At 46.0% G+C, this 27,836-nt stretch overlaps 2 protein-coding genes across 10 annotated transcripts in view; one reads left to right on the forward strand and one right to left on the reverse strand.

The window, feature by feature from the left end:
- Positions 1-18,835, forward strand: part of mark3b (MAP/microtubule affinity-regulating kinase 3b) — a 58,071-nt gene extending 39,236 nt beyond the window's left edge. For 2 of the 9 annotated variants that reach the window (XM_031581556.2, XM_031581552.2), the window contains exons 8-17: positions 57-293; positions 818-937; positions 2,059-2,158; positions 3,665-3,777; positions 5,437-5,584; positions 6,583-6,800; positions 7,336-7,436; positions 10,725-11,018; positions 15,341-15,385; positions 16,633-18,835. In XM_031581556.2, coding sequence (XP_031437416.1) covers positions 57-293; positions 818-937; positions 2,059-2,158; positions 3,665-3,777; positions 5,437-5,584; positions 6,583-6,800; positions 7,336-7,436; positions 10,725-11,018; positions 15,341-15,385; positions 16,633-16,978 — 1,722 coding nt within the window. In that variant the 3' untranslated portion in view covers positions 16,979-18,835. Of the gene's footprint in view, positions 1-56; positions 294-817; positions 938-2,058; positions 2,159-3,664; positions 3,778-5,433; positions 5,585-6,582; positions 6,801-7,335; positions 7,437-10,724; positions 11,023-11,471; positions 11,767-15,340; positions 15,386-16,632 lie in introns of those variants that run through there. The other 7 variants (XM_031581554.2, XM_031581551.2, XM_031581557.2 and 4 more) reach the window with 5 other exon arrangements.
- A 1,898-nt stretch (positions 18,836-20,733) lies between these two features.
- ckbb (creatine kinase, brain b) lies at positions 20,734-25,103 on the reverse strand. Its single transcript, XM_031581561.1, has 8 exons — positions 24,999-25,103; positions 23,984-24,188; positions 23,104-23,258; positions 22,750-22,882; positions 22,479-22,650; positions 21,847-21,970; positions 21,438-21,627; positions 20,734-21,228 (listed from the first exon to the last, which is right to left on the reverse strand). Exons 2-8 carry the CDS (start codon positions 24,174-24,176, stop codon positions 21,050-21,052), a joined length of 1,146 nt encoding a protein of 381 aa, XP_031437421.1. The 5' UTR covers positions 24,177-24,188; positions 24,999-25,103; the 3' UTR covers positions 20,734-21,049.
- Positions 25,104-27,836: the final 2,733 nt, after the last annotated feature.

Genomic DNA, 27,836 nt, shown 5'->3' on the forward strand with positions numbered 1-27,836 from the left:
GGTGACGTCTGGTCCTCATCCCCGACCCCCCTCTTCTCCTTTCGTCCCTTCCCCAGGCGGAGAACCTGCTCCTGGACGCCGACATGAACATCAAGATCGCTGACTTTGGCTTCAGCAACGAGTTCACCGTGGGCAACAAGCTGGACACCTTCTGCGGTTCGCCGCCCTACGCCGCGCCCGAACTCTTTCAGGGCAAGAAGTACGATGGGCCCGAGGTGGACGTCTGGAGCCTGGGGGTAATCCTCTACACGCTGGTCAGCGGGTCGCTGCCCTTCGACGGACAGAACCTAAAGGTTAGAGGAGTGCGTGTGTGTGTGTGCGCTCGCTCGCTCGCTCATATCTGGGCCTTGCACAAAATGTAGAGCGTATGCCACTTACAAAGTCATATATTTGCCCAGTGGTGAAGCCTTTAATCAATGAATCTGCTGGGTGATCAAAGAAGGCTATATTGAATGTGATCGGACCGAAGCAACATTGAGCATATTGAATAACGCTTGGGGGTGTCGTGTAATTGTGTTTGGGATGTTAGGCTGTGAGACCAGCTAAACCCACAAGGAGATGTGGTTGTAGATTTGGTTGCATGGCTTTTGATGTGGTGTGTGTGTGTGTGTGTGTGTGTGTGTGTGTGTGTGTGTGTGTGTGTGTGTGTGTGTGTGTGTGTGTGTGTGTGTGTGTGTGTGTGTGTGTGTGTGTGTGTGTGTGTGTGTGTGTGTGTGTGTGTGTGTGTGTGTGTGTGTGTGTGTGTGTGTGTGTGTGTGTGTGTGTGTGTGTGTTTGCATGCTGATTCAGCCTTTTCTCTTGTGTGTGTGTGTTGCAGGAGCTGCGTGAACGTGTTTTAAGAGGGAAGTATCGGATCCCCTTCTACATGTCCACCGACTGTGAGAACCTGCTCAAGCGTTTCCTGGTGCTGAACCCATCCAAGCGGGGCACGCTCGAGGTGAGCCAGGACACCAGACCGCATCTTCCACTTCAATTCTACCACACTACTCCTTATCTCTCTCACACACACACACACACACACACACACACACACACACACACACACACACAGACACGTAGCACACACACACACCATACACACGTAGCACACACACACACCATACACACTTAGCACACACACACACCATACACACTTAACCCACACACACACACACACACACATCCACACACACTCTTATGTCTGCCACGCTGGTACTGAGTTATGGAAAGGCTCCTCTCTGTCTCTGTTCCTAGCAGGGTCTCTCTCTCTCTCTCTCTCTCTCTCTCTCTCTCTCTCTCTCTGCACAAAGCCTGAGGGCTGTCAGTGGTCCTCTCTGTTCATGGATTGCGCAGAGCTAATCAACGCCACAGGCCAGATACTACATAACACACACACACACACACACACACACACACACACACACACACACCATGTTCCCTGTATACAATCAGAGTGCTAGCAAGGGTGATTGCCAGACAGACAGACAGACAGACAGACAGACAGATAGGCAATAGAAAACCATCAAAAGAATGCTATGATGAAACACCCTATCTTTCTTCCCCTTCACCTGTCTCCTTCTCTCCATGGTCTTCACTCAGTCTCTGTCTACGCAGTCACAAAAGCAGATCAAACAGCCACACTCCCCTCTCTCCATCAGAGTAACATTCAGATAAGCTTCACTGGGATGACTGGACCACGCTGACGTATGCAAGTACATAACAGGAGAAAGATGATGGGCTTACAAGAACACGGTTACTTAAATATACACCACCGGTCAAAAGTTTGAGGTCACCTTTTTTCCCCTTGTGTTCCATGAAAATATACTTGGAATGAATTTGAATAAGGAATGTGGCAAAATTCATTGGAAATATAGTCATTAAAAAGGTTAGAAGTAATGATTTTTTGTGTCCTTCATAAATAATTATTGTGTCCGTCAACTTTTGCTTTCGTCAAAGAATACTCCATTTGCTTTTCTTTCAATTTCCAACTGACCCCAAACTTTGCAGCGGCAGTGTACTCTGGAAAAGCAGAAGTCTAAATCATCTCTCTCTCTCTCTCTCTCTCGCTCTCTCTCTCAGCAAATCATGAAGGACCGGTGGATCAATGCTGGGTGTGATGAGGAAGATCTGAAGCCCTTTTTGGAGCCTGAGCTCGACATCACGGACCAGAAGAGAATAGGTACGACTCAGATGCCCACTGCAGCCTTGTGTCTTTATGCTGGAGGCTGTTTGTCTGTCTGTCTTTTTGTTTGTCCCGGGCGGGCGTTATGTCAGAGATATGAGGGGCGGTGAGTGAGTGGGTGGGTTAGGGTTAGAGGGCCACTATGGCCCACCATAAGGACCAGAGGTGCCTCAAAGTGAGTTTAAGTGGGGAATTGTGTTGCGTGGGCTAGCATTCATTGCGGAGATGTTTCAGGTCATTGAGAGATTTTAGACATCTGCGTCATTACATTTCTGGAAACCAGCTCTTCTGCCCACCCCTAGGACTCCTTGTTAGAGCCGCGTCCCCCATGTCTGCTGATGGATTGGAGCAGCGGCAGCGGCCATCTTCGCTCATTTTATTTTGGCTCTTTCCTATTTCTTTTGTTTCAAATGTCTGATATGAGATCAGCTCCTCTCTGCTCCCCAATGGCTCATTAAGCCTCCATGATGATGGGCTGAATGTGTGTCCGTGGAACCCCCCTTGCATGTAAGATTAGGTAGGGTAGCACTGCCAAGTGTGTGTGTGTGTGTGTGTGTTAAAGGGCCCTTAGTGAGTGTGTGTGTGTGTGTGTGTGTGTATTTGCATATGTGTGCTCTTTCATCCGTGTGTGTGTACATCAGGGGCCTGTAATAAATGTGTGTGTGTGTGGATTTGCGAGTGTGTGTGTGTGTGTGTGTGTGTGTGTGTGTGCGCGCGTAATGAGCTGAGCTGAAACGAGCGGGGGCACCGGAGCAGTGGTGCAGAGGAGTGGAGTTCCTGTTAGTTGCTGAGATCATAATTAGACCCTCTCTACTCGCACGATGGAGGAGTCTCCCCGCACAGTAATAACCGGAAACACTAGACGCTCTAAATGACCCGACGCAGTGGGACACCTGCTCTTGTCGGTTCACTTTATGTTTCGTGCGATCTTAACAAACTAACAACAGTGAATGAGTGTAGACCCCCAAAGACTCTCTGCTCTACGTCAGACAGGGGCTCTCAAGCCTCCTCCAAGAGGCTTTCCCCCCTTCATTGATCATCTCCTATCTGCTGTTCCTACTCCAAGCACAACTGATTGAAGTTAGTGTGATGATGTTGTTGAGTGGCTCCAGTCCAGCATCAGGAGCGGCACTGATGGGTTGAGATGGGGAGCGTTGCAAAGCCCTCACATAAAACACAAGCCCACGGGTGCACCTTTCTTCTTAGTGCAACTCGTGTTTTGTACTTCGTTCTGTCTTCGATCTGTATATAGGTTAACGTGACGCAACTCTCTGTGCAACTCCTTATGCCATTACGACCTCTGTCCTTATTGGCGTGATTTTGATTGAACCGTACCGTAATGATTGCACCGTTGTAGATGAGAGTGACTTGTGCGCCTTAGCAGACCCTACAGACATAAGGTTACATAAGATATGAGGGTGGTTACACTCATGTCGGGAGAAGGTGTAGTTGGATGATGGGCAGGTGTGGTAACGACTCTTCCTCTTCCTCTCTCCCCGGCAGACGTCATGGTGGGGATGGGCTATTCGCGTGAGGAGATCAACGAGTCGTTGACGCGCATGAAGTACGACGAGATCACCGCCACCTACCTGCTGCTGGGCAGGAAGTCCACCGAGGTGAGACACAGGCCTGGCACGCACACACACACACACACACACACACACACACACACACACACACACACACACATACGTGCACACACACACACACACACACATACGTGCGCACATTCACACAAACACACGTACGCACATACGTGCGCACACAAACACATACACACTCACGTACACATACGCACATACACACACACACGCACGTACGCACATATGTGCGCACACAAACACATACACACAGATACACAAGCACATGTGCGCACACACTTCACAAACTTTACTCTTCTCTCGTGAAGACACACACATACAGTAACACCCCTGTGAGATTACAGCCTTGACATCACACATATATGCATGGTCACTGATGGGTGACGAAACCTATGGTTACTTTACAGTGAGGTGAGAACCTGTCTCTCTCACACACACAAACACACACACACACAAACACACACACACACACACACACACACAGTGCAAAATACCATGTAAGTCCCCGTGTATCCCATTTTCTTGGTACATTCATCCGCTAATACCTGACCAGTGTAAATAGAGAGACTCCAGAGCGTAAAAGATGTGAGCTTTGACAAGCCTGCAGTGCGTTTGCACACCTGCTGCATGAAGCCCCTGTGCTGTGGAATGCCCACGCCCTGCCCTCACACACAGTGGAGGAGCTGCTCCTGACGGGCCTTTCTGGACACTCAGGAGGCCGTGAACAAGGAGCTGCCTTGGCGTGTGTGTGTGTCCGTGTGTGTCCGTGTGTGTCCGTGTGTGTCCGTCCGTGTCCTTCCCTTGGAGCTGCTTCTCTCCTGCTGAGCACTGATCCTCTCTCATGCTGTGTGTCGGCTCTGCCTCTTTCAGGTCTTTATAACCTTCCCCTTTCTCTCTCTCTCTCGATTTTATTTCTCTCTCTCTCTCTCCCTCTATCTCTCTCTCTCATTCTATCTCTGTCTCTCTTGACTCTTTCTCTTCCTCCTAATGCAGTCCACTTCATTGAATTACCCTTTTATTAGGTGAATTTGATATTAGCGCTAAACCGCTGTTAGCGCGAGTGGCTGCGTCGGTCTGTCTGTCGGCAGGCAGGCAGGCAGGCAGTTTGTGCTGACTGATGGGGCTTTTCCTTAAGTTTTAAAGTGAAACTGAGTGAGGCTTAGGCAGGGGATGGTCAACAAAGCGTCTGAATCATCAAAGAGCTGCTGCTTTTTAAGACCCACTAAGCAGAAATGGTAAAATAAGACTAACGTACTCTAAATATAGTGCTTGACTGATCAAGGGCATTATTAATAACACTGTGTGTCTGTAGATTTGCATATATGTGTGTGCTTGACATATGTGTTTTTGTCTATGCTTGTGTGTGTGTGTGTGTGTGTGTCTATGGATTTCCATATATGCTTTTTGTATGTATGTATGTATGCATGTCGTGTATAAATGCATGCGCTTACTTATGTATGTGTGTGGATTTGCATACATGTGCGTGCTTTTTGTATGTGTGTGTGTGTGTCTGTGGATTTGTGTATAAATGTGTGCTCTTACTTATGTGTGTGTGGATTTGCGTATATGCGAGTGCTTTTCATTATGTATGTAAGTGTGTGTGTGTGGATTTGTGTTTTAAATGCGTGCTCCGACTTACGTGTGTGTGTGTGTCCTCTCTGTTCTTCACAGCAGGAGGCCAGTGACTCCAGCTCAAGCAGTAACCTCTCCCTGGCCAAGGCCCGGCCCAACAGCGAGCACAACAACGGCCAATCCCCTTCGCACCTCAAGGTCCAGCGCAGCATTTCCTCCAATCAGAAGCAGCGGCGCTACAGCGACCAGGGTGAGCACCCGCCCCCAAAAACCTCTCTAGAATCTTCTCCAAAGACATTCCGTGACTCTCGTGCCTTCATCTCGCCCGAAGAGTAACCCTCGGATGCCGATGGGCCGATGTGTTATTTAACAGCATCTTACAGCGTTAGCACGCCGTGCACAGTTCTCTGTGTTTTAATGGCCGTGTTGAACACAGAACGTAGCCACCCATAAGAAGTGACAAGGATGTGGAGTTTCTCGCTGGCTTTTACCGTTTCTGCATCAGCTCCTCAGAGCTCTTTACTACTATGTGTTACGCAACTACAGCTAGGAAGACAAGTGTCCTGGAAATGCCCTTTTATCCTCACTGTCCCCACACACACTACTCTCTCTCTCTCTCTCTCTCTCTCTCTCTCTCTCTCTCTCTCTCTCTCTCTCTCTCTCTCTCTCCACTTCTTCACTGACCTGGCCCTCTCCTGGTCTCTCTCTTGCTCTCCTTCCTTTTCTCTCTTTCTGTCTCTCTGTATGTGATTGAGGGCTCTTGTATAAAATTGGAGATGATGACAGGCCAGGGGTTGCTAAAGAAGCAGGGCTGACTATGTGAGGATTGTGGTGCCAGGATCATTTGTCTCAAGTATTTTAATCATGCAGTGATGTGAAAGTGTGATCCGTCGTTTAAAGCTGTTTTAAAGGAGTTTAGGTCTAAAACTAGCAAGCTTGCGTACTCCCTTAAAGGCATGCAGGAGCCTTGCAAACGCAACAGGTAGCACAGGTGCAATGGCGTTTACGCTCATAAAACCACACCTCAGAAAAGTGGTAAGCTGCTGCATCCTGTTACTCAAGGTTTCTTCCTGTTCACAGGGAGTTTTTTTTTTCCTTCCTTCCTCGCCATTATGCTTTGGTTTAGGCCCTGGGTTCTATAAAGGGCCTTGAGACGATCGTATTGTTTTGGCACTAGATACATACAATTGAATTGAATTGTTGCTTTAAGTGAAGGAGTTTGAAATGTCTCTCTCTCTCTCGTCCCAGCCGGCCCGGCCATCCCCTCGGTGGGCGGCCCCAAGCGCAGCCAGACCACGACGGCCGGCGGCGACCTGAAGGAGGAGGCGTCGTCGGGGGCACAGCCCCGCAAGTCTAGCTCCTCGGGTAGCCGAGGCGTGGCGCCGGCCAGCCCGCTCCTGGGCAACGCCAACAACCCCAACAAGGCCGACATTCCCGACCGCAAGAAGGGCACCGCCGCCCCCGGCGTGAGTTTGCCACCCCGCCTCGCCGCATCAGATCCCATCGTTAGCCCTCACATGCTAGCTGTCAATCCTGTTGAAGACCGTAGAGGGGAGAAACAGGCCTGATGGTTCACTGAAGTGTGAGACGTACACAGGCGCTAACCCTGCTAGCCTTAAGCATTAACGGCTGGTGTTTGGTGCTGGCTGGTGCTAGCTTGATGTTGCAGCATGTGTCAAGTAGCTTAGAACATGTGAGAGACCAACAGATCGATCGAGTAGCTCGGGCATTTTTTTTTACATATATTTTGGTCTCAAGAGCCGGGCCTATCCCAAGAGTCTTTGCAAGCTATAAGCAGGGTTTGAAGTAGACTTTACATGTAGTGCTGTCTGAAGAAGCCATTGGCTGACCATGTATGTGTTTTTTGTGCATTTCAACCCCACTGACCTCACACACACATGGACACTCACAATCACTTACACACTGTTAATCACACACACACACACACACACACACACACACCTTTTATACAAACACACACACACACACATCTCTCTTCAGAGCACGGCGTCCAGCGGTATGACCAGGAGGAACACCTATGTGTGCAGCGAGCGGAACGCAACAGACAGGCACTCAGTCATCCAGAACGGCAAGGAGAACAGGTAGGTCTCACACACACACACACACACACACACACACACACACACACACACTACAGGAGTGACCATGATCCCAAGGCTGTCTGGGCACAGAGACTCACACATCTGGTCTCCCTGGCAGACCGGAGTTTGGAATGTTTCACGCCAGACAGCGCCATAATCTCGGCCACCCTTTCAGCTGCCAGTGAACATGGCTGCCTTTGGAGTGAAATACAAGCTCATCTATAGGTGTATTTCCTCAAGACAAAAAGTCTCTTTTAGACTCTTCCCTTAAAAAAAACAAAGCAAAACAAACTTAACCATGAGTGTGTGTATCAGATGGTAACTTTGATCGATCTTTGCCCTTATAATCTGGACTACAGACTCTGGACTACATCACTCACTTATCACAAGCCATCAGGAATCAAACAAAGGTGATTGGAAAAACGCAGGCTCTCCAGTAGCACCTAGTGGTGATAGTGGTGAACTGCAGCCCAGGGTGAGTTATTGTCAGTGAGTACCTTTTGTAGGTCAGGGCACAGCCAACCCAAAAGCTAGCATCCAGTGCAGTCCGGGCAGAAACCATACATACACACACACACACACTCCCTCCCTGGCTCACAAGCTTTTAACTTGGACCTGGTCGGTGGCTAAATCCTGAGGAACAGCGCAGTGTGTTCCACTCCAGAGAAGGATCACCCTGTTCCTTGTGCCTCACTGATCTCTGCCACTGCCAGTGAAGCCCACTGAACACAACAGCCGTGCCTGTGTGTGCCTACAACAAACAGCCAGCTTCTCTCACACACACACACTCCGCTCTCTCTCTCTCTCTCTCTCTCTCTCTGTCTCTGTCTCTCTTTCTCACTTGTTCTTTCCTCTTCTAATCTTTTCTTTCTTTCTTTCTTTCTCTCGATCGCTGTTTCTCTCTCACTCACATCCTTTTTTCCCCTCTCTTTCATTTTTTTTCTATCTCTCTATTTCTATCTCTGTCTGTCTCTCACGCTCTTTCTTTCTCCATCTCTTTTTCACTCCCTTTCTCTTTCTTTCTTTCTTCCGTTATTTTTTTCTCTGCTGACTTTGCCATTGTCTTTGTTTGATCTCCTTTTTTTCCTTTTTTTTATATTCTATATTTTATATTATATTTGTAAGTATATTCAGTTTCTTCCTTTGCATTTCCATGTTAAAAAATGGATACCCTCTCTCTCTCTCTCTCTGGCCCCCTCTCCCCCTCATCTTCCACACACACACACACACACACACACATTCCCTCACCCCCCCCTCAGCCTGAGCGAAATGTCGGCATGCGGTACGAGCGCGTCTGCCTACGCCTCGGCCGTGCTGGCCTGCGCCCCCAGTCGCCTGCGTCACCAGCGGGGGCTCTCCCTGTCGGCCTCTGGCCACTCCTGCCGCGCCTCCGCACTGCCTCCTGCCGACGCCTCCGCTGCCTCCGCCGCTGCTGCTGCCTCGGACACCTTCAGGCCCAAGTAAGGGCCAGACTCCTCCACAGGAGAGGAGAGGGGCCACCACCAGCGTCTGTCTGCCGTTCACACGACTCTCTACTCCTCTGTCTTTTCCTCTCTCTGTCCATCTCTCTACTCCTCCATCTCTCTCCCTCTCTCTCTCTAACCTCTGTGTGCCGTCCCTCGTCGCTCTCCTCCGCCATCTCTAATATCTCTCACCTCTCCAACCGGATTCGCTCGTGACTGTCTGCAGTCCTGCCCCCCCACCCCCCACCCCCACCCCCGGGTTTGCTCCACCCCCTCATCAGCCCCTTAAGCCAATCAGTGGCGGCTCTCTTCCAGCAAACCGAGGATGCCGTCTGTGTGTCTTAACCAATCAACTGGGTCCTCTGCACTTTTCCCCGTCTGACAGTCAACACTAACCTCTTACCCCCCCAATGTCCAGTGTCCACTCCCACTAATGACGGTAGCTTTGTTCGCCATTAACATAGACACATCGCCAGCCCGAGGTTTCATATGTTCAGTAGACCAGCTAAATATAGTGTAATAATATGTGTCCCGAAAATAACACATCTGTGGTCTGAACTGTTTGAGCGTGTGTTAATCTTGTGTTGTTTTGAGGTAATGATGTGTCACAATTTGCACCTTGATGTGTTTTTGAGTGGTTGTTTTTGTGCCTGGTGACAAACACTTACACATATACATAAGTACACACACACACACACCCTCACTCACACTCACACAGCGAGTGCAGCTGAGATCTGCTAGCTTAATAGAGAGCTGTATAGACAGTGAAACAGAGAGAGAGAGAGAGAGAGAGAGATGAAAGAGAGAGGGGGAGAGTAAGAGATAGAGAGAGGATGACAGGGGAATATACAGGTCAAGGACACTGGCAGCCAGTGTACCTTTCTCTCTCCCGCTGCTGGTGATGAAGTACCTCATGAATACCAATAGCTCCACTGCTGCCCTTAGAAGTGTGTGTGTGTGTGTGTGTGTGTGTCCTTCGGTAGCCCTTACACCAGGGATGTCTGACTGCGACACCAGGGCTGGCGTAGTGACAGCGGCCCCCGTGTCTAAGAGCGTAGCGGAGGTCAAAGATGACATCTCTCTCAGGGACAGTTCTTCCACACTCTTGAGACGCTCCCTTAGAGGGAGATTGATGTGGTGGGATGGGACTGTGGAGGTGTGGTGAAATAACTAATGGTGGTGTTGACAGAACCTTTAGGGGCAGATGGGGGGGGGGGGGGACTGTAGTGGCAACGAAGTGCTCATCTCAGACGTCTGGGCGAGTAGTTTACGTCGACCTCAAAATGTCAACAGACTACCCTCTGAAGATTTGTGTGTTTTGTCTCTTGAATATATTTATATATTTGTCTCAGACATATTTTTACATACTTGCACTTTTGTTGTATTATTTGTAACAAATTGTTTTGCTTGCTGAACTTACTATTAGGGTGAGGATGAGGGTGTATGCAGTTCAGTAGGATATTAACCTCTGAGAGCACTAGGACTGTAGAGTTCAGATGCAGGAGCATGACTCAGTAATTGTGACATTGAAGAGAACTAAACACACACACACACCAACACCAACACCCATCAACAAAACAATGTGGTTTTCTTTCTAACCATTGGCACATTGAGTAGACAGATACACACACACACACACACACACACACACACGTACACATATATTTGGGTCCAAAATCATAAGTAATATACACATCCATACACACACGCACGCACACACACACACCTCCAGACCTCAGTCTTTTACCTTTAACATCTTGTGATGACCTCTGCACTCTCTCCTCCTCCTCCTCCTCCTCCTCCTCCTCCTCCTCCTCCTCCTCAGTACGTCGGGCGCGGTGCCCGGCCAGCGGAGCCACGCAGGCAGCGGCGGCGGCGCCTCCACGCACAGCGTGAGCAGCGGCAGCGGCGCCACGCCACCGGACCGGCTGCGCTTCCCGCGGGGCACGGCCAGCCGCAGCACCTTCCACGGCGGGCAGCTGCGAGAGCGCCGCACGGCCACCTACAACGGGCCGCCCGCCTCGCCCACGCTCTCGCACGACGCCACGCCGCTCTCGCAGGCACGCAGCCGCGGCTCCACCAACCTCTTCACCAAGATCACCTCCAAGCTCACGCGCAGGTGAGACCGTAACTCCCTTAACACACACACACACACGCACACACACATATACACAAACATACTCATAACACTGGATAACACTTATGCATGTGTGGATTTATACACACATATATATATATATATATATATATATATATAGTTTGTGTAATATACAGTACTGTGCAAAGGCTTTAGGTACGTTTGAAACAATGCTGTGAAGTGAGAAAGAAAAAAGTGCCTTCAACTTTTTCACGTTACTGTATATACATATATACACATGCACATGTGTACACACACACACACGCACACACACACTCACTGACACTGACACATGCATGCACACACTTAATCTCACAAATTACATAGACTTACACACTCTTACATATACACACACACACACACACACACACATTTCTTAAAATGACAGGCAGTTCACCCCGACACACATGGACGCCGTCTCCTGTATGCTTGCAGGGTGATGCCCAGAGCTGCTTCCTGGCTAGCACCGAAGTCAGAACTCATAGAAGCCCCCACACTGGCGAGCTACCCCTCCACACTCTCACAGTCACACACAAACATGCACCCGCACACACACACATTCCCCTGTGACCCGCAGCAGCACTACCTCCTCCTGCCCATCCCCAACCACTCGTGGTCCTCGTGGTTCCCAGACTCCCTTTTCTCAGAGAATGGCTCCCCCGAATCACCTCCCCCATATCGGACCCCCTCCCTGGGCCCTCTCCCCCCCTCGTAGATCCTACAGGAACAGGGGTAGATCCTAGAGGGGCAGGGGTAGGTCCTACAGGAACAGGGGTAGATCCTAGAGGGGCAGGGGTGGATCCTAGAGGAACGTGGGTAGATGCTACAGGAACAGGGATGGCTGTGGGGGAGTACTATAAATATAATAAGCAACATTTGAACAGCTCTGAGAACCTTGATCTGCTGCATCTGGGCCCTCTTCTCTAACCCCCCCCCTTGTAGATCTTAGAGGAGCAGGGGTGGCTGTGGGGTAGAAACATAATATAGCATTGCTTACTTCAGTGGTATTACTTGGGAGCTTTGAAAACATAATGGTTATGTTTTTGCTTTGCTCTAACCCCTAAAAATATATAGTTGCAGTTCCCTTTTAAAGCGTCATTTTATTAGCTTAATTAGCTTCTCATATTAACCCTGTTTTTTACACGCTTAATCAGATGTGCTAATGCACTGTTTCATTTTGTAATTGTAATACACTGTCTTCTAATTAAGGTTGTAACATTATATAAAATGATCTTAACAGCATTAATCTCCATATACAGGCGTAATGCAATCTATTTTTCAGTTAAATATAGCTCACTGCCTAGCGCCTCACGAGTGAGTTTATCACGACAGTAGACCATATACCCCAGAGAAACAGCTACAGAAATAGAAACAGCACATCGTGGAGCTTCAGCCCTAAAAATAAAATATCCAGATCCAGATCCAGATCTAATCACCTAAGACTGGCTGTCATGACATCAAGCGATTTGTCATTTCCTAAATCCACATCAAAATTGACATTGCTGTAAGCTGCACGTGGAGCGATACCAACGTCACAGATGAGCCTAGACCAAATCCTGCTCAGCCTTTCTATTTAATCGATGTTTAATCGTCCATTTATTAATTAATGTATTTATATCCCTCTTCCTGTTTTTTTTTTTTTTTTTTTTTTGTAGAAACATGTCATTCAGGTTTACCAAAAGGTAGGACATTTGCTAACCCCATAACTTGCCTTTCGTCGGCTATTAACCGAAAGAGTTTTCTCTCTCATTCTTTCTTTTTCATTTTTTTTATTTTTTTGAGCATTTGCCGATGTGAGAAGCAGCTGCATCGAAATGCTTGAGAAAACACAAACACACACGCACTCACACACACACACACACACACACACACTCACTCACAGCCTCGTCTCTCACTCTCTCTCTATTGAGCCTTGATCTGAGTGTGATTGAGCATGCCTTAGTCCTCTGCCTTCTTCTCCTCCCAGTCACGACGAGCAGAGCCCCCGTCGGACAGCCTCTCTTATTAGTTCACCCATGCATGCCTTCTCACAGGGCAACATTGTGCACAGTCACCTACCCACACCTGACCTCTGACCTTATATCACGTTTGTTATTTTGCCAATGAAAAAAAAGAAACGCAACATTCACACTTTTCACCAAGTTTCTTTCACAGGTAAGTTTGTTGTGTGTTGTGGGTGTGTGAATCTAACGGGTTGATTAGCGACCAGGTTGATTAACTTCACAGTGTCTCTGCAAAGTTATCTATCTTTAAAGAGTATTTGCCCCCCCCCCCCAGATGTCTTCTGTGTCTGTGTGTGAACTAGGGGTTAACACACTCTTGTACGATTCAGGCCACCCTACTGGGCCCTTAATTTGGCTGGCGACCGATGTGGCGATTGAGAGGGGGTTCGTAACAAGATGGAGACCAGGTACCGAGGCTTTCGAAAACAACCCCCCCGCCCTCTACCCCAACGATACCCCTCCACCCCTTTCTATCCCTCGTCTGAGCCAACCTCTGTTTGCCTCCCAAATTCTGGAGCTCCTGCCACCTCCTCTGGGAGTTTCTTCTCCAAAAATGACCCCCCCGCCCCAGTTTTCTTCCCTCGCTCCAGGTGTAACCACCTTCTCCTGGCGCTGTGTTCCCAAAGGAGGCGATATGTGTGTGCGCCCCCTAGGCTCCCGGAGTTAGCCTTGGCTCAGGACGTCCATCAAGTACCTCCGTTTCTCATGTCCTGCTGGTGGTTCTAGGCAGCCTGTGATCGGCTGTCCCCCCTCATAGGACGTAGTGGTTCATGAAACCACCTCCATGTCATCCTTTTGGGGGGAGTCTCCCTGTCATTTTCTTTCTGCTGTCATTTCATTCTCAGTTTACCCAGATCCAGGGACAACCAGTGCTCAGCATCAAGGGCCCTATTCTGGAGCTGTAACTTGCCTTCAGAGCAGTCTCACAAATGAAACACCCTCTTCTAAGACCAGAGCTTCTTTCTCTGCAGGGCTAACATGATCTGTTTAACCCTCATTTGATAACTCCTTCCTGATTGAAAGTAACAAAACTAAAGCTTGTTTTCATATGTAAACTTTCTTAAGTGTTCGGTCAGAGCTATTTTTAGATATAGTAATAACATAACAAAAGATAGTTGCAGGCGAGCACAGGCATAAGCCTTTTTTTTTCTAGTCAGTTTTTCATAGTCCAAGTGGAACGTGCCGTCCAAGCAGTGACCAGCTGTTCCACCAGCGGTCCTCCACTGGCCTGGGACTTCTGGTCAGCCCAAAGCCCCCAGGCCTCTGCATGCCATCTGTCCATCTGTCCGAGCCTTTACCACCTCTCTCTCTCTCTCTCTCTCTCTCTCTCTCTCTCTCTCTCTCTCTGGACACATCCTGCATGCCTCGGAGCAGACCATCAGCTCTCCCTCTCACCCCATCCATCTCTCACTCCAGTCATTTCCCTGTTATGCTATGACTGACTCACTCTCTCACTTTCTCTCTCTCTCTTTCTCTCTCATTTTTCTCACTCCATATTCATCTCTCTCTCTCTCACAACATCTGTTCTTCCATGTTCCTTTCTCATATGCCTGCGTTTTTTCTCTCTCTCTCTCTCTCTCTCTCTTTTTTTTCTTTCTTCATATCTCTCTAATTCAGCACGATTGTTTTCCATATTCTGTCATTTGTGTGAATCAGTATATTTTTTTTGTCTTTCAAATACATGATTGCTGTTTGAGTAACATGTCACGTGTCTGTTTTAATGTTTTACATCTGTTATTTGCTTGACCAAATAATCTTATCTTATTCTAAGTGTCTCATGGTAAAGGATGTACACACAGCACACTCACAGATAGTTTAGGTGTCTCCTCAGCCCTTGGTCTAGTGTTTTTTCCACCCTATTAAGAGTCACTGGGAGCAGGAAGACAGCTGACTCAGCATGTGGGCTTTTTAGACAGGAAGTTAAGTTGCTTGCTCACAGGAAGTCCACCGCAAGAAAGTCTGCCCTCCTGATGCTACTGTCAAACAAGGACTCAAGCCAGAAAAGTGCCTTCTGGTTTTTTTGGGGGTGATCCCAGCAGCTAATTAGAAAGCATTCTACGCAAAAAGAGAACAGAAACTAGCATGCTAACAAGTTGTTGTTGACTTTTCTTCCCCGAAATTGACTAACATATTTTCATCCACTCTTTTCCTTCAAAACACCGATTGGCTGTTTTGTCGCTCTAGTCCATAGTTAACATCTGGTTGTTGTCATGGAAACGAACGCTCATTGTTTTGTTTTTGTTTTTTCTCTCCCCTCTCTTTTTGTGCTCCTCCAACTGTCACTGCCGTTCGTCTATGAAGAGGGCCGGCAGAGTTTGAGAGGAATGGGAGATATGAGGGTTCAAGGTGAGACTTGGGCTGATAGTGGGTGTTTTGTTGTATTTTTTGAAGGGGGGGGTGTCATTACTCTCTCAGTCGCTCCACTTCCACCTCGATCAGAAGGGTTACAGAGGTCACCCTATTATCTCTCTCCATTTAATGTGCACCAAAGAGCTGGACCCAGTCGACAGGAGACCAAGGGTTCCGATCAGGCATTTTAAACTTCCATGCACAGTAAACATGTTCATTGTCAGCATGTTATTACATCCCATAGCATAGGGATCCATTAGTTCCCAGATACCCATTGGGTAGTCAACAAACACACACGATGAAGTGTCTTCAAGGCCATGTTCCATTCCATTATTCAAGGAAAAGGACATCCAGAGAGTCCCTCTCTGGTTCACATGCTCTGCTGCCACCTTGTGGAGAAATAGAGCAATTGGCTAAGTTGACCCCGTAGCTGTCTGGACATGGCCCTTAATTACTCCTCCTTCCAACTCCTTGTACATGCAGACCCTCTTGTCTATCCCTTAAATACTTCGCAGAAGTGCCACTAAAAAGTTAACTTAAGGTATGCAAGGGTAAAAGTGTGAGAAATGGAATGTGGCCGGTATCGCCGTGAAAGGACATGTCTGAGTAGTTATGGTAGGCTGTTGCACTGTGTAGCCCAGTGTGTGCCTGCATGCCCTAGAGAAGCCTGCATGGTTGTCATGCTTCGGTGCTCATGCCATCTGAACGCCTCATGCATGGACGGGTTAGTCACGGCACGATGCCACCTCATGTTATGCACGAGTTCTCCTGTTGAGCTCTCTCACGAACACTGCACTGACTGTTTCAGTGACATACCGCTGAATTACTTTGTTGATGTTAAGACCTCTCCTGTCTCAACGCAACAAATAACTCACCATAAACATTGTGTTCAGTATTCCTATAGATAGGTATACTGAACACAGTGTTTATGTATATTTATGTTATATATATACATAAGCTGTATGCATTAATTGCATTAGTTATTTAAGTTATATACAGGAGAAGATATCAAATTCCAAATTCCTGTGAATATATTGTACTATGCCCAAACATATCCCATATGTTAAGGTTAATGTATTTGGCAGATGCGTTTATATATGTACAATACTATATTCAAACACTATATTCAACATCCCAAAAACAACAATTCCCACAGTTCACCACATAAGCACTTAGGACACACAACCCCTCTGCCCTCTCTAACACCCTCTTTTGCCTCTCTACCCCTCCCTTCCCCCACACAGTCGCAACGTTTCCGGGGAGCCCAAGGAGGACGCAAAGGACAGCAAGCCCCGCTCGCTGCGCTTCACGTGGAGCATGAAGACCACCTCCTCCATGGAGCCGGCCGACATGATGCGCGAGATCCGCAAGGTGCTGGACGCCAACAACTGCGACTACGAGCAACGCGAGCGCTTCCTGCTCCTCTGCGTCCACGGCGATGGTCACGCCGAGAGCCTGGTCCAATGGGAGATGGAGGTGTGCAAGCTGCCCCGCCTCTCCCTCAACGGCGTGCGCTTCAAAAGGATATCGGGGACATCTATCGCCTTCAAGAACATCGCCTCCAAAATCGCCAACGAGTTAAAGCTGTAAACTGGGACACCCTAATTGAAAAGCGGAGGAGGGGAAAAAAGAAAACAAATAACAGTGACATACATACAAAAACGACATTAAACGATACCAGAGAAAATGTGAAAAAAAGCGACTAAAGGACTAAAGGCACACACAAAAAAAACTAGCATAATCAAGCTGTACATGGTTTATGAACAAACAAACAAAAGTAGCAGATACTGAAAATAGCGCTCAAAAAACACTTACAAAGTATGTACCAGAAAATAATGTATAGACTTATGCCTTAGGCAATAATTTCCCGCATCTTTCCATTGTTGTTATTATTATTATTATTATTATTATTATTATTATTATTATTATTAATTATTATTATTATTACTGATGCGGTCGTTGATTATTAAAAAGTGAGGAATTGAATTGCATTGTTTTTCTGTTTTCTCTTTTTCTTTCTTTTTTTTTTATTGTGCACTACTGCATTAGTTGGGCTGTGTGGCCATAGTCATCCACCGGTCCACCCACAACCCCAGCAAAGAAAGTCACTTTACAGAAGAAAACAAAACAACAACAAAAAAAGTCACAAAAAAAAAAGTGGGGATGAAAGCCAACGGCTCCATCCTTCCCTGTGCTGCCTCCTGGCTTCGTCTTGGCCCTCGACCCCCCCACCCGGTGAAACTGGCACATAGTGTGGCCAACGCCAACGCCACCCTCAGCTGACACGCTGGTCTGGGTAGGTTAGAGGCCAGCAGCTGCACTCGCACCATGTGAACATAATCTATTTTTTTCGTCTTTGTTCGTTCGTTCGTTTGTTCATTCTGTTTCCTTTGTTCATGTCTCTGGGTGATGGTGGTGCTTTCTTATCCGAAGACCCCCGGTGCCCCTATATGTGTGCACGCATGCACACCCACTCAAGCAGCCACCCTCTCACACACACAAACACACCTCATTAGCAACACTGCTGAGTCCCTCCCATCACCCCTGTCCCGACCGATGCAGCTGGTCGTCCCCCAGCAGCAGCAGCAGCAGCAGCAGCAGCAGCAGCACTCCCAGGACCCCACTGATGGTGTTTCAGGACCCCACTGATGGTGTTTCAGGACCCCACTGATGGTGTTCCAGAGGCAAGAGGCTGAATAGAAGAGGGCCACCCAAAGCCACTCAAGGCTCCGCCGTGCACATAATGGGCCCCTGAAAGAGAGAGAGAGAAAGAGCTCTAGTCCAGCGCTGTAGGCTGGAGGGCTTACACAAACACACACACACACACACACACACACACACCCACACGCACACACACACCCACACGCACTCACATACGCACTCACAAACGCGCTCCCAAACACACAAATTTTGAAAAATGGGGATGAGCTTTTTACTGTGTCTCATTACCTTGAGTCTATATTGAGTTTGTTAAATAATATAATTATTAAAAAGAAAGAGAGAGAGATTGAGTGTGTGGTTGGGAATATTTTCCTTCCTTATGTATTTTATTTTTTTGTCTGTTGTCATGGATCTTACGAGAATGCCCTCTGCTAGCTCTTGACATGGGTCAGTAGAGGTGGTGTCATTTTGGTAAAGAGTTCAAAGGTCAGAGTTCAAGTTGCCAGACCACCAGTATTCACTCCAAACCCCTTCGTATTCTAGCACTGTCATTTCGTTTTTTGTTTATTTTACTGATTATTTTGTTTTGTCTTTCTTATTGGTTGGAATGTAAATAATGTGCATTAGTTTGGCGACCACAGCATCATGATGTACCATTTTTTTTTTTTTTTTTTTTTTTTCTTTTTTCTTTTTTTTTTAAGTCTGGCTAATAGCCAGAAACAAAAATAATGTAACTCATCACAGGTTAAGGTTAATCAGTGTCTCCATTAAAACACTCTAAAAGCAGTCTGCATTGGTCTGGCTCACTGTCGCCTGGATGTGTAAGTGTGCCCCTCATTATCATAAGGAGCCCCAGTTGCCTACTGTGACAAAAGGCTACATGAATAAGCAGGCTACACCTGTTAGGATCTGCCCAGATAAAAAGTAAGCTATAAGAAGACTATTTTGTAAAATATATTTCTCCCCTCAGCATATGCCATGTGTGGCTTGAACCTTAACAGCGCAGTCAGGGGTTTATTGTTGTTGGGGGGGGGGGGAAATGAAATGCTTCTAGACCAATAGAACTGACATATCTGAAGGGTAATAGCTGACAGTTGTTCCTGTATCCTCGTTTGTGTTTTGATACCTTGAGTATTTTTTGTATTAATTTGTTGAGAATTTAGAAGGACCGGACATATGCAGGGAAAGGGCTGAAACTGAGAAACAAAGTGTGTGAAAAGTCACACCCTGGCATTCCAGAGGCATATTTAGTTTTTGACAACAGAATCTACTTCCTGCACTTTTGTATTCCCATAGTATTACCCTTGCACTTCACAAGCTCCACGTTGAACTACAATTTAGTACAAAGAGTGTTCACAGTATCCAAAGTATCAGTATCTCTACAGTACTGAGTATTATTCCTCAAACACATGCACACACAGAGGCTCAATCTCTGTAGAAGTCAGATATTTGTGGAAATGTCTGTGATTTCCGGGTGTCATTAATAAGCAGGCTACACCAGCTAGGATCTGCCCAGATGATAAATAAGCTATAAGCAGAACATTTTGTGAAATATATTCCTCCCCTCAGCATAGGTGTCGCTTAATTAAGAAACGATTTCCGGTATTCGCCACTAGATGGCATTATAAGGCAAGCCACTGTAGGTCTCTGCATCAAAGTTATCAGAATATCACTATTCTTCAATTAGTTGTTGCTGATCAGGTACATGGCCATTTTCACTGCTTGAGTTTAAATATACTACAAAGGAACCTGTATACTTAAAGCAGACACCTCATGAGGTCCCCTGCACACGTCAAAAAACTATCAATTTGTCTGAGTGGTCAAGCCAAATTACAGAGAAACAGCTGAATTGCCAGTTACAAATTGTATTGTGTAGCCTTCCAGAATGCCTGAACAATGTCGTTTCCATAACACCAATAGTTATCAAATTGATACAGAGGTGTCAAATGGAAGTCATTAAATCTAACTAATCTGGGTCATTCAGAATGTAGTCCACTCTTCTGAAGGAACCGAGATGAAATCAGTCTTATTTTGCTTACTTTCCATCATCTTGACAAGTTGTCATTTGGGGCACTACAAGGACAGTTTCAAGCATAGAATACATAAAAAGGTGGATTTACAGCTGAGGTTAGTCATGTTCATGCCTTGTGATAAGATAAAGATCACTAGGGATAGAATTGTACTTAGCTCGTGATCGTGTTAGGAAGAGCACTGCAACATGTCAAGTTGATAATGAGGACTTCCTCGTCCACAGTAGTACCTCTGAGCTACATTGACAAATGTGGAGGTCCAATTTAACACAGCCATTTGGAGCCACTATGGAGCCCAGATATAGAAATTTATATACACAGACAATCAAGTATTATTCCTATACACTACGAGTATTATTCCTATACACTACAAGTATTATTCCTATACACTACAAGTATTATTCCTAGTGTGGACCTCAATCACTTCAGCTCATAGTTCCCCCCTCATGCCCCCTTGTCATACCAATTACATAATATCACACTACAACTAAATACTGATGCCTATAGGCAGCCCTGTTGAAATCAGGCAGGTGTTACTGGATAAGGCATGTGGACTTTGAACTACAACCAAGTGGTGTTAGCTTGTGCACACATATGCTTTTCACAACCGTGAGACCGCTTGCGATGATCACAATAAGCAGTAGACGCAGACAATTCCATGGGCCAGAGATGTTTTATTTCAGGTGTTAAAATCCATCTTCAACACTGCAAGATGTCTGAGATACAAAATCCTTCATCATCACTGATGGAAGACTCAGCTAACTTTAGTGCCACTAACTCACACGGGCAAAGTGTATTCCTCGATGTAGTTAAGATTATTGGTTTTCGGAGGACGGGGAAAAACACTGGTGGGTTGGGTGGACAGGGTCGAAGTTGAGGGGTGGGGTGAGGGGGGGGCAGGTCTGTGGTGACGGATGAGGGCTGAGACAGACACGCGCGCGCGCGCACACACACACACACAGGAAAGCGTCTACTTCTGTTCGGGCATGAGGTCGTCGATCGACTGCCCTGCCTCCAGACGCTTCTCCATCTCGACGAGCAGCTTGACTCCATCCACCACCATCTGCACCGCCTCCACCTCTGAGAAGCCCAGACGGTCAGCGTTGGAGATGTCGAACACTCCACCCACTGCGGCGGTGTCAACTCCACCTGGAGGAATGAGAATATTGGTCAAACAAGGTGTGCTGAGCAAGACAAAAATAAGATCTGCAAGTTTAATTTCAGTAATAGAAAGATCATTGACAGTGCAAGGAAGAGAAAACGCATCCATTACAGCCCAGTTGTAACAAAAAGACCTTCTGGTTTTGTTCTAAAATAGAATGGATGACCAGGGTTCAGTGAGTCCTTGAAGCTCTTACCTGTGCCGCGTTTCTGGAGCCTGAGCCTCTTGAGGATCTCTCCGAACTTCTCGTTTTTGCTGACGTTGGGCAGCTTGACGTGGACACCGCCTCGGAGCCCTGTGCCCAGGTTGGAGGGGCAGGTGAGCACGTAGCCCAGGTGCTCGTTCCACATAAACTCGTGGCCCTTGTCCTTGAATAAGGACTCAATCTGCGAGACAAACACAGGGTCAGACTACGGCAATACATTTAAATCTTCAAACATTATGCATTTTGTACATCTAAACTTTTATTTTGGCATCGTAACCTCCCTCATTTTAAGGCTACATCAGTTTTAGGTCTTTAGTAAGAGACTAGAAAAGCAAGGAGTACCATTTTTGGAGCCACCATATACCATATATACGAGCAGGGCCAAATCTGAGGGCCATACCTTTGTGAGGCCTTCGCAGAAGCGAGTAAAGACCTCCTTCATGTTGCCTCCCTTCTGCATGGAGATGACGCGCAAGTGGTCCTCCTCATTCACCCAGACCAGGAAGGTCTTGGTGTCATTGTGCCTGAAAACAAGCAGACGGGAGTCCAGCTTTAGGACTACAGATCAGAGCACAGGGCACGCACTTGGACCAGGCTACATAGTTTAGCAAGATTGCTTTTCACTAACTATGCATCCAAGTCTTCTAGCCAGTACAAGATTAAAGCTCATCAACTTAAGTACAAGATGTGTCTAAGGGGTTTAACACAACACACAAAATAATCCTTTTGTTGAAGTCATTAAAATGCTGTATTCCTTTAAAAGGCTGCCATTCAAAACATACAGTATTCATAATAATGAACTCCAAATAACCCATGATATGTTATTGGAAACACTTCAATGTTTCCTTTACATTATTCAGAGTTGTACAACATAATTTGATAAATCTAATCTGCAAAAACCCCATGCAAGAGAGACAAACACTGCCATCGATTGCCACACATTACAGCGGTAGCGCCAACACTGGGGGTGGGCAGGAGACGCTCCACAAGTGCCCTGCATCACTCTCCATCCCTCCCTGAGGACGGACTCACCAGATGCCCCTGGCGTCGGGCCAGTCACGGCCCATTCCGGAGGCCAGCAGCAGCGGGGACACGGGCTTGTCGAACAGGAAGTGATCATCGATCAGCTGCTGCTGTTCCTCGTCCGTCATGTTCCTAAGGGCGTAGTACTTTCCTTTCAAGTCTCCGTCCAGGGAGCTCAAGCCTACGGGGAAAATAATTCATAACATAATATTATTAAAGTTTCTATTAGTACAGAAAACCAAAAGATAAATATTTGAGTTGGAGATGACTTGGCTCTTACTCTCGATGGACAGGTTCTCGATGCCGCGCCTCTCCCCGCGACTGCAGTGAGGGGGCAGGCAGAACCCACGGATGCTCCTGCCAGTTCGCACTCTGGAGCTCAGGACGTAGTTGGGGTCCAAGTCGTCACCACCCTAGAGGCAGTCACAAAGACTCCATTACTCACCAGCCAATTCATGCATACTATTGGGCTCATTTGCATTTTCGATTGGATTTATATGCACTTTATGCATTTATGTTGGGTACCGTCTCATGTTCAGTTATGTCTTTGCAGTGGCATCCATAAACACATTACTATTTGGAAACAAATGGTATTATTATTGTCTGGAGTGTTGACCTGGTTGTAGAGCCTCACCTGAAGGTTATCTGGGTTCAGGTCGGTCTTGTGTTTGTCTCCGGGCTTGTATCCTCCGTGACGGTCCTCGATGATTGGGTCGAGCAGATCCTTGAAGACCTCGTACGTCTCCTCATCGCCAGCAACACATCCTACAGTCATGATGAAGGGATGACCTAAGAATGGAAAGACACAAAATTAAAAACTTCCACAAAAATGCAATTTACACATTAATTAATAGCAAGTTAAATACACATTTTTTTTATTGTCAATTATAATTATTAAATATATTCTTAATATAAGGATTCTATAGTTTACCAGGACCAAACTGCCATCTAAGTAAGCCCTATGGTGAACCCGGTGGCCTTGGGACACCGTAATGCATTTGTCAAAGGCAGCTACGGCAAGGCCCCTCCTTTGCTCAATGGCGAGTCACCTGATTCAGTTACGCACATTTACATTTAAGCCAGCCATGTGTCGATGCCAATTAAGCCAGGTTATTCACACGAGGAGTCACCATGTCACATGCCACCAGACTGCCGGTAGGAATCCTTCAGCCGATACCTTGGCTGTTCGGGCGCTTGCTTGGTTATATGACTACGGCACACAACATAAAACTAGTGGGTTCAAAATCTGATTGAACGCAAGGCTAGTAGAAAAATCCGTATGATAAGCTAGCAAAGTTTGTACGTTTCTATAGCAAGACTGCTTGGGAACATGTACAACATGGAGTTGAACCTAGAACAGTGCAGTACCACTTTGGGACGGTAACCGCATGAACGGGAAGGCTTTTTTTTCTCCTTAGCAAATAAGCAATCATGGGCCGTTTTTATTAGGGCTCTCGGATGGACAGCCCAGGTCGTTGGCAAACCGAGGACCGTGGGAGGGGGAAGAACTTTACCTGGGTTATCAACCCCAGTTTGAATGACATCATCCAGAGTAAATCCACTGGGGGTTTGTTTGTCCCGGAGGCTTGCGTACATCTCCGGAGTCAGCACCTTCGCCATGTGGTTGTTATGCTGGCTGAGGTCGGGGAACTCCTGCTCCGCGGAGTAGTTCATCTTCATCTGGTTGTGAGTGCTACTGAAAGGCATGATTGCTCTCACCTGGGTAGCAAAGAGACGGTTAATTAACTTCTTGATACATCAAAGACATCATCCCTTGGTACCAAAACGGATCGACCAATTTAGCCGCATTAATAATGACGTAACAGTATTAAAAAGGTCCCAATTTTTTGCAATGAAATCGCGAGATTGGATTTAATACCCTACTCAGCAGATCACATCGAATTTGATGTGATCAAAGTGCACATACAAAACCAGAAAAAGTCGGTTAAACCCATTTTAACAAAATCACACATCTCTTGCATGGAATATATCCATCTTTGTGCAAACATGGAGGAATTCTCTAGATTCACATTTTTCTAAAATATTTAGCAAACACTTGCGCCAAATATGTGCACTAAGGCAGAAAAGGTTGTGCCTGACTAAGAATGCGTAGTGCGCAGCACCTTCAGTGAACGTCACCGAGCACCAAGCGTTAAGAAGACACCGCAAGGTCGTTGACAGCACGTAAGGACATAGTGATAACTGCATCTTTTGACAAAGCCCGGTTTACGGAGTCAATTAAAGTAATAACCAACTAAGGAGGAAACGATCATAGAAATGCTTTATGGCATATCATTTGTCGACATATTCTGTTCAAACTGTGACAAATATGCGTACAAATAAGAGGGACCGTTTCCAAAAGCAATACCCTTTATTAAGGTATGCCTTTGTTCTATCCATTATCCCGGTTTCTGACACAAAGATGACACTGTCAATTGCTCAAACACATTAAAAAAATATCAGAAACATGACGCATAATCCTACAACCATGCCTTTACGGCTTTTCTGCATTTGACAAATATACCCTACCTTATTTCGATTTTCTTTGGAAAAGACACAAAAATCCTTTCTCAAGACCACAAACGAACACACCAACACTGATAATGGTGTCCAGCAATAAGCGGCTTTCCTTCGTTTTTATACACCAAGAGAGACCATTTTTGATTGGGTGCTATTTGAGTCCATTCATTCTATTGGAGAGGGCATGCACGCAATCACACAGCGCTGAGCAATTGCTTCCAAGGATCACATGATATTTTTTTTCCTTGAGAGCTCTTATCTTAGTGATTGACAATCGTCGCAAAACGAATATGGAAGAATTCGACTTCATGATATCGCTACCAACAAATCAAATGTTGGGTATTGTTTTATTCATCTGGATATTACACGAAGACGTGAGCATAATGTAATAACAAACAGTTGCTTGGCACGCTGATTAGTGTGTTGTCTTTATGTTGATTTGGAAACAAGGACATGCATCGTAAGGGTGAAAATATTTTGATCTATAATCTTTAGGCCTGCCCCTAAAATCACGGTCCATCAACATCCTCTTCTAGGAACAAGTGCTAATGCGTCCTTTCAAACATATTGTGTTTTAATATTTTACTCATTTTACTCTTTTAGCTTGATAGCTTCCACACCATCCCAAATTGTTTCCCAGACACCCACAGACAGATTTTTAGATCATTAGCTAAACACGAGAAGACGATATGCATTTTAGAACTCAGTGTTCATGTGATGACCACAGTAACATGGGGTTGCCATGCCAATGTCTAGAACATTTTATTCTAGCATTGGCCCATTCTCTAGATAATGTTATTCTACAGTGTTTGCCAGACGTTATCATAACTGATACATTAACATGTGTGCTGTCTCCTTGCCCAGCTTGTTGTGATGCATGTCTCAGACACTTTATACAGACACAGAGAACAAAGAGAGCAATGGGACTACTTTTTGTACTATGCTCTGATCTTTAACACTTTGGAGGTAAATCAAGACCCTACTGTCTTTGATATGTGCAGTAATGTTGTGGTATGGCATGTTATGTGGTGTAGTGTAGTGTTGTAGCCTGGCATGTTGTGTGGTGTAGTGTTGTGGTGTAGCCTGGCATATTGTGTGGTATAGTGTTGTGGTGTAGCCTGGCATATGGCAGGTGTTTGTTTGATGGTGTACATGTGTTTGTTTGGTGGTGTACAGGTGTGTGTTTGGTGGTGTACAGGGGTTTAAGAGGCACTGACTGAAATGTCATGACAGTCTCCTCAGCAATGAATGGTTCAAAGGGCAAGTATTTCCTTCTACAGTCACATAGAAAGAAAGTAACCATAAATAAATAAATGGAGAAATGGGGAACTTGTTTGGCCGTTTGATTGCATAACCCCAATCCTGCACCTCTGTAGCAACCTAGGCAGCTCTACCCCTTATTCTCAAAAGTGCATACAAGTCAACACAATAGTCTATTTGATATGTGAACTCCCAGTGTTTTGGGTAGGTGTGAAGTGGCAAGCAAGCCTGACATGAATCATCATGAATTCGTTCCCGTCCACTGAAGTGTCAGCCTTTGCGTCACAGATGGGGATGCGACTTCTGACCGACCTTTAAAACATCTACGGGAAATAGCAGTGTCTTGTGCCCTGTGGTTCTAATTTAGAAAAAAAACAAAGTTAAACTGCAATGTATGACTTCCCCCAGCCTTGTAAATGGCCATGTTAGCGGTCTCCTTCTCTACAATGAGGCTGTACCCATTTTCAGAGCTGTTTTGCCCTGAGCTACCTATTTGTTGTCAAGAAAAGTCGCATTCATTTAGCATATTTAAAAACAACAGGAGTTGCACCAAAGTGCCTCTTAGTCGAGGCAAATCAATTTACAATTAAAACAAGAATAAAAGAATAGACTAACAGATTCAAAAGACTAAAACCATATATAACATAAACTAACAAAATCAAATTAATAAAAATAATGGATAAGAGAAAAATTAAAATAGAATCACAAAACCATAAATATGGGGAACCACAGATAATAACTTCTATTATTATATAACAGCCATGAGGAAATTCAGAAAAAGCGAAGATTTGTTATTGAAAGTGATGATGAAGACTAGAAACTATAGTTTGAATCACTTGTGTTGTTACTTTACTGTAAATTAAAGCCATTTTAGCCAAGCCGTGTTGTCCCTTTTCTAGTAATTGGTTGCTAGGCAACACCTGAAACACATTGTGTCGTGAGAAGACTTGAGAGCTCAACAAAACGACATGTTTTCTATTTACAATTACCATTTCTTTTAATTTACAAAACGAAAGGAGCGAAAAATGCCATATAATAAACAACTTACTAACCTCGACCGTTCGGTCATGCCGGGAAATATCAAACTTCAGCTTTGGCGTATCAACCTCTCTATCCCTCAGTCGATACGTTAAAGCCTCAGTTTGTTATTTCCAGGCATGACCTCACTCTCTGTTAGTAATTAGTTATTACCCATCCATAAGAGTTTAATGTCTTCAAGGCAAAGAGGTTATAAATTGTCTTAACCAGAATTAAGAGGGAAATATATTTAAGGATCATCAGCATAGCAGCGATAGGAGATCCCATGTTTTCTTAATATCTGGCCAAGAGGCAATAAATAAAGTGAGAACTGAATGGGGTCAAGTATTGAACCTTGTGGGAGACCACATGAGAGGGAGATGGTCTCTGTTGACCATAAATGTCCTATTAGATAAATAAGAGGTAAACCACTAAAATGCCTTCCCCTTAACCTCAACACAGTGCTTCACTGTGTCGATGGCAGCCGTCAGATCTAGGAGAACCAAAATTGAACAGCCCTTAAAATCAGCTGTGAGCAGCAGGTCATTTGTAATTCTCAAGAGGGCAGAG

Source organism: Clupea harengus, chromosome 15, assembly GCF_900700415.2.
Source record: "Clupea harengus chromosome 15, Ch_v2.0.2, whole genome shotgun sequence".
NCBI lineage: Eukaryota > Metazoa > Chordata > Actinopteri > Clupeiformes > Clupeidae > Clupea > Clupea harengus.